Here is a 7,412-nt window from a genome sequence, read left to right as displayed (position 1 = left end):
TTTCCCTACTTTAAAAATTGTAAGATTTGAAACATCCCAGGAAGGAATATGTATCAGAGGGGAGTGCTAAAGAAGACTGTGGTAGGGTCAAAGTCACAGCTGGAGTGAGTTTAAGTAACCTTGTCCTTTACTCTCTCTCCTCTAGCACAGAAATGAAATGATGGATGCCCCTACTTAGATTATCATTAAAATACTTTTCTTGCTATTCACGAGGTAACCTTCACTTGTATCAACCATCAATTCTCTACTGTCCACAGTGAAAGAAAACAAGTAGTGTAGGTTATTTCAAATATTTTTTATTTGGAAAAATTTAATTTAAAAACTGATTTGCTTTCCTGATTATGTTTAGCATCAGTTGATGTCCAGAGGAGATAGCAAATATTTATCCTCTAGCAGGGGAAAGTTGGACTGGGGTTTTAAAAAAAAAAAGCCATGGATAATTTTAGAAAGTGAAGAAATCACCTACAGAAAATAGGGTATATAGTTTTTTCAATGAGCATATTTATGAGTGTTTGTACGTGCAAATAGATACAGTATTTTTATTAAAGAAAATGCAATATACAAATATGAGTGTTCTCTAACCAACGTCCTCAAGCTTCTGTTTCAATGTATATCAAGCATTCTTTTCTCACAACATAACTTCATCCAAACCACCGTCCTTCAAGCATCAAAATTATATCAGAAAATAATGGAATCTGAATTTACATTACCAGTTTCACCTTCGTTTTAGAGACACATGCCAGGAAGCTTATCTACCTTTAAAATATAATTATTTTCCACAGTTCTCATCATAACTTTTTAAAATATTTCAAAATCATACAGCATTGTGTTCAAATCAATCTGCCAGTCTAAGACGAAGTAAGGAGTAAAGACTAAAAGAAGCTATTACAAACACATTCAAAAGGTTTTTCATTCTCAAAAAAAAAAAAAAGAAAAATCACTGTTAATTTCAAGGGTACATTGATTTTATAAATTGCTTTATTTTTTAAAAATCTGTCTTTAAGGTGGCCTGTAAAAATTGGTACCTCATGCTCCAGAGGTGATGCTGAACAACAGTGTACTTAATCAGAATATATTTAAGCGCATGATATTGAATATTTTGTTTAATAATACGTTTGATTTAGAAAATTTGCAAGTCTCTTTAGAAATTGAGATATATAAATATTGATATATATGTTAGTAACAGTCCTACAATCTAATTTATCCCATATACATACACATACACACACTACCTCTTAAAACACATTAATAATAGATGTAAAAGGAAAGTCAAATTAAAACATTAATGTGAATAATTCAGCAAAATAATTTTTGCTACTTCTGTATCGATTCACCTGAATGAATTCAATTTTCGATGTCAGTTTCCGATCATAACACCTAACTGCGTCTTTGAAAGCAAACCTAAGAATGAGAATTTTAACACCCCTGGAGAACAGTTCATTTTCTTTGAGCGCCCTCTAAATCTTTCCTGAAATTCAAAGGCTACTCCTCCAGAAGTGATTTACACCTTGCTGACAGGACAAGTAGAATTCCTACTAATTAGAATGTTTTCTTCATATGAAATCAGCTACGGTGAATCAAGAAAACCTTGGCGCCAATTTAGTCTCATTTTCACTTTTGTAGGTTAATGAATTATTAAATTTCTTCAGTAATTTCTTCTGCAATCACAATAAAATTTTTATTTTAATTCTCTATTCTGAAAGTAAATCAGGAAAAATCGACCATTATTCAATTTTCACTTAAGGAAAAGGAGACCAAAGACTAAGTTTCTGATATGCCTACTTGAAGTTATATCTTACAGTCTTACTATATCTTACAGTCTCTGGTTCCTGTACCTCTGAAATGCTTACTGTTCATTATCATCAATCAAAGATTGGGGACGGGGAGACAACCAGACTTAATAGGCCTAAGGATGACACTACATAATTAGCTAGTTTCATCAGTTGGCATTTTACTTACAGATTTTCTCAATCAATCATGTTATGATGGATAAAAACTCAGTTCAGCTACATTTTACTTCTAAAGTTTTTCTCCATAAAAGGATGTGGCATCTTCCGTTTTGAATAGTCTTTCTAATTTCCATTCCATTATTGAAAATAAGAGTACTAAGAATTTTGGTAACCACATAACTAGTGGAAGAAAGAAGATAAAGAGACCCATAAATATTCAAACAATTCCTCTTTCTACTTCAAAGAAGAAAGATTTTTTTTCTGTTTCTTCCTTCATAACAGTACACATTTTAGATCACCCAATAAACAAGTGAGAAGCCAGAATATACAAAAGATAATCCTTTTATTTTCCAGCTATCTCACTGTGAGTCAACTTAATGTTTCAATTCTATGTTACCATTGTCTCTAATAAGTAGTAATTTTCTCACAAACCCAATGTCAAATTTTAAGGATCCTGTATTCTAGTTAAGTGAATATAAGGAAATATATTCCATAGGACCACTAAGTTATGGAAAGTGTACTAGGAAAAAAAAAGAAAAATTCAACTCATTTATAAAATAAATCAATCTTCAATTTGAAGACATGCAAAACAGAGTCACAACCTCTTTAAGGAGCAGATATTTGGAGAGAGAGAAAAATAAGCACACATATTTTATACATATTTATATACAGATATGCTACCAAAACATAAAGGATAAGCCAGGTTCTGGGATGCATCCCACAGTCTAACCCATGTAACCCTATGGCTAGCGGCAGTGATAATTTGACTGAGGAACATCAGGTGTTAGGGCCCAATGGTGACGGAAACAGAAAGCCCTTTGCAGAAACTCACAGAATGTACATGGATTAGAATCAAAAGGAACCTCAAAGAGTATTGGGTCCATCCCTCTGTTCTTGGCTAAACTAAACCCAGCTCTTTTCAGCAACTGATAAGGTTGAATTTGAAGTCATTAGCATTAGAAAAAAGTCTGATGACTTGGACTGAGAGCATCCTTTCTTTCTAATCTTTGACCCATCACATTAGGGACTTCTAAGAGAAGTCCATTCCTGTTGAAAATGGCAGGGTGTTTCCCAAGGAAGAGAAAAACGGAATGAGAGTGGTCTTGTAAGTGTGGATGGAGGTATGTACACATGTGTGACAATATGCACAGGACGTGTATGCATGTAGTGTGTATGCAGATGTATAGTTTATTTCTCTTGAGACTTAAAAACAAAAAATTACTGTGGTTGCAGGCTTTGTATTCCTTTGAGAGGATAGCTGAAATGTTTGACATTTCAAAGCCCAGGAAGCATTCTGGAACTGCAAAACGAGCAAAACTCTCCCCGTGAGAGGGCACTAGGGGGCCAAGCGGAGCAGAATCTTCCCTCGCTGTCCATCCAGGACGGCCTTGGTTGTCAACCTTCGCTCTGCCGCCTGCGCTGGGGGCAGGGGCAGCGGAGGACGCCGAGAGCGCGCACAGCAGCTGCAGCAGGATCCTCTCATAAAACAAGGAAACCCAGGATCTGTGGGGCAATGAGCCGCCTTTACGGGTTGACAGTTGTGCTGCGGCTGTGCCCGTGCTGCTTGGCAAACTGGCTTTCGGTTTTGGCTTCGCAAAAAAGGAACGGAAGGGGGAGCTGTAGTGGTTCCCAGTGCCCGCAGGGCCCCCTCTCCTGGCCGCTGTGTGCTGGCCACAACGGGTGCAGAGTGTGCGCACTCGGGTCTCTGTGTCTGTCTGTGTAACTGTTTGCATGACTGTCAATCTATCTGTCTGTGTGACGGAGAAACAAAGATGCTCGCGGAGAGTTCCCTCTGGAAAATAAACCTCGGGAGTTTCCGTTGCTATTTCCCAGGCACCCTGGTCCTCCGTAACTATGATACTGCCATTGTCGCTTCGTTATTTTGTTTCCTCCGGGATGATTTATATCCAGGAGTGAGAAATGCACGTTTATTGAAGTTTTCTGTATGTGACCTTACTTCATGGAAATGAGAAAGTGGCTGGGAAGGAAGGAGAACCCGAAAAACGGTAAATTCCCTCTTCGGATTGTGAAATGAAACAGTTAAGAGCCCAGAGACTGGACTCACACTGTCCGGATTCAAATCCCGCTCTGCCACTTACACTATCCGTGTGCCGTGGGGCAAAGCGCTGCTACTCGCTGCCTAAGTTTGTTCATTTGCAGGATAGGGATAGTAACAGCGCCCAGCTCATAGGGCTGTGAAGATTAAACATATGCAAAACGCTTAGAACAGTACCTGACACATAATAGTTGCTGTGTGTTAGCTATTAACATCATCCTCCACATGCACTGTGTTAAATGTGGAGGACCATTCCGGCCCTTTCCCCCCATCTGTACGCACTAGATCTCCATACACGCCCATCATATCCCCAAGCAAAGATGAAAAAGGACCCTCCCCCGCCCGCTCCACACCCTCCAGCACTCGCAGTCACCCAGCCACCCCCGCCAGTGCACACGTGCATCTGCGAACCCCTCCCCCGCCGTCCCGCGCGCCACACCTGGGGGCGCACTCGGGGGCAAAGGCAAACGAAGTGTCCGAGAGTGCCGGTCCCTACCTCTCCTGGCTGAGGAGTGCATTGGGGGTATTTGCCTACCTGCCCCAGGTTTTTGCCCTTCTTACTGCCGCCGAAAGCCAGTCCTTGGTATGTGCCCGCAGATCGATTGGCGGCCTGGGCTGGCGTCTCCCCGCCCAGAGAGGACTTGATGGAGTTGAGTTTGGCCCGCGAGCTGCCGAACTGGGAGCTCTCCACCATCAGCACCGCGGCCAGTAGGAGCAGGCAGCGGGAGGAGTCCTTGCCCCGCATCAACGCGGCCATCGCCTGGCGAGGGGTCCCCAGGGAGGGGCAAAGCCCGCAAGGGTGCGGGTACAGAGGGAGGGAGGACCCCAACACGGGGCCCTACGCGCGGGGCGCTGGGACTCGCAGACTCTGTTTCCCCCAACCCCACTTGGCTTTGGGGGCCCAGCACCGTGTGAACTCAGTCTCACGCCTCAGACCGGCAGGGAGCGCGACCCAAGCAAGACCTGCTTCTCCGCCAGGGCAGGAAGTTCTGCAGTAACTGGAAGCAATCAAAGGCGAGGCGCCTTCTTGCCAAGGAGGCGTGACCCGAGGTGCAAGAAGCCCCAGCGCCACGGCCCGCACCGCTTCCGTTGCTCCTTGCCCCGCACCTCCGCGGTCGCGCCCGGTTCTCCGCGGTCCAGTCCTCCTCGCAGCTGCTCAGGAGGTCCACATTAGTTCCTTCTCCTTCGGCCTCAGTCGCGTTTTCTCTCCTCTTTTCCTTCCCTACCGCTTATGTCTCAACCTTTGCAGGACATAAGTCCTCCTTTTCAAAGTTAGCGGGCACTATATGGGGGATCAGGAACCGCCCACGGACAAGACCCTTGAGGTCTGAGGCCCGCCAAGGTCCCGCACGCGCGCACGCACAGGCGCCCCGAAGCGTTGTTCTCCGGCTCTCAGCCCGGTAGCAGCCAAGCGCTGCCAGGGACGCCGCGATGCCCTGGGAACTGTCTTGCGCTCCACGCGGTCTCCCTCTCTGCGTCTGCTCTCTCTTCGCCGCCCCCTTTGCTTTTTATAGCTTCCCACAATGGGTTTTTTTTTTTTTTTCCTCCGCCCCCAATTCAATAGTGACAAAGAGTGAAAACGTATCTATCACCCCCCACGTTCCCGCCCCCCTCTTCGCTTTTCCCTGCGGCTTCCCCGCCTGCTTCTCCCTCGCCCCCTCCCACTGCCCTTCCACCGGACAGCAGTTGAGGAAATGGGATTCACCCCGAGAGGAACAGGCGGGGGTCTGATTATTCCTGACAACCAGCCACTCCCGAGGATGGAAGAACCTTTGCAAACAAACGGATGGCAAATGTGCATGTGGAGAGGGGCGAGCTGCCACCTCGCTTCGGGACCGCCAGCACCCCTCCCCAACCCACCTCCAGTCCCTGACTCCTGGAGGAGCACTGGGAAAGCCCTACAGAAGACTGAAAGAAGTGAGCATCTGGGCGTTAATGGTCTGTGTATGCTCAAGTTGGGTTTTAGCCTGTGCCTCCCAGTGGATGTGTGAGACTGGTACTGTACTGGTGCGCCAGGGAGTGCCCAACCGACCCAAATGGGGCTTTGGGTAGAAGAGTACCAGAGAAGGGGGAAAGATGCTCCTACTCTCCCTCTGAGAGGCGTTTAGGATTTTCTGGTGTGTCCTCCTCTTCACCCTCCAGTCTCCCTCCCCACCACACAATTCCGAGCTTTGAATCTCACAGCTCTACCGGGCATCTTTACCGTCCCAGGCAACTCCCCGCTTTGCAAAGAGGAAATCCCAGACAGGAATGAACGGGGCGGCAAGGGAGTCTTGGAGGTTCTGCTTTCTGCCCCTTAGCCTCTGGGAATTACATGCGAAGCCTTTCCTGCGAAACCCGAGGCTCCCAGGGTCCGGTTCGCTTCTGTGGGAAAGAGGCTCAGAGAAGGGCTGGAGCGCGCGGGTGTGCGGCGCTTGGGGGCGCCAGTGGCAACGGCTGGGCAAGGCGAGGAAGCGTTGCTGGAGACAAGAGATGAGGGCTGTCCCAGGCAACCTCTAGGACTGGAGATGTTCGGCGGCAGTAGAGAGCCAAGGCTACCAAAGCAACCCAAGCGCTTAGGAATTTGTGGCATTTCTCCTTCTCTGGTGCACTAACATCTGTGCACAGAGAAATCGAGGCTGTGCAGTACAACTTGATGGCTAACAGCTAGGGGAGGAGGCTGTTCTTTCTAAACACGCTCTAGAATCTTCAGACCTGAGTTCCTCAGCTTTCACACCTGATCCTGGCACACACCAGCACGGACAGTGCGGTATACAGTCAACAGTTGCTAGGGGAGAACGTTAGTGACTCCTTTCTTTTCTACCAAAAGGGCTGAGGTAGGTCTAAAGTGTGAATTTGTAGCTGGGTTCCCGCAGGCTGCACCAGCTTTGCATATTTCTCTGCCCTGTTCTGTCTGTCTGCCAGGAATTCTGCATTTTCTGAATGACTTTTTTCTTTTTGAATGCACAAGCAAGAGGTGATTAAAACTTGAGGAACCCTCAGGCATGTTTTCTTATCGTTGGATTCCCTTGTGCTTCCACAGGGTAGAGATTTTCACGTTAAAAATAATTTTTTTTTCACTTTTTAAAAATATGCCCAGGAATGGATTTGTGAGGATTTGTAAGCACTCCAGGCACTAGTGGAGGGCAAGGAAACTGACTGACTTACACTCTACAGATAAGTACTTGGGATTCAATGCTTAGACTTTACACAAAGGTGTATCTTTTGCCTTCATTGTGATTTGCCAAACAGAAAACATGAGAGAAATGGAGAAAATTAAGTTAGGAGCCTACTGGTTTGGATATTTTTCAAGAGTATTTTAGAGCAAAAGGAAAAGAGAGCTAAATATGTAAGCAAGAAATCACTCTACCTCCACTTGAAGAGTGTGGGAATCCACCAGCTGCTGAAGAACCAACTCCAATGAATCA

The 7,412-nt window shown here is 45.6% G+C and overlaps 1 protein-coding gene across 1 annotated transcript in view; it reads right to left on the bottom strand.

Moving 5' to 3' along the window:
* Positions 1–5,474, bottom strand: part of DKK2 (dickkopf Wnt signaling pathway inhibitor 2) — a 107,319-nt gene extending 101,845 nt beyond the window's left edge. Inside the window, exon 1 of the mRNA XM_007452151.1 lies at positions 4,541–5,474. Coding sequence (XP_007452213.1) covers positions 4,541–4,762 — 222 coding nt within the window. The 5' untranslated portion in view covers positions 4,763–5,474. The remainder of the gene's footprint in view (positions 1–4,540) is intronic.
* Between the last annotated feature and the right edge of the window lie 1,938 nt (positions 5,475–7,412).

The sequence above is a fragment of the Lipotes vexillifer genome, unplaced genomic scaffold, assembly GCF_000442215.2.
Source record: "Lipotes vexillifer unplaced genomic scaffold, Lipotes_vexillifer_v1.1 scaffold22, whole genome shotgun sequence".
NCBI classification, from domain to species: Eukaryota; Metazoa; Chordata; class Mammalia; order Artiodactyla; family Lipotidae; genus Lipotes; species Lipotes vexillifer.
The sequence above is the reverse complement of the archived record's forward strand: the minus strand, read 5'-3'. Positions and strand labels throughout refer to the sequence as shown.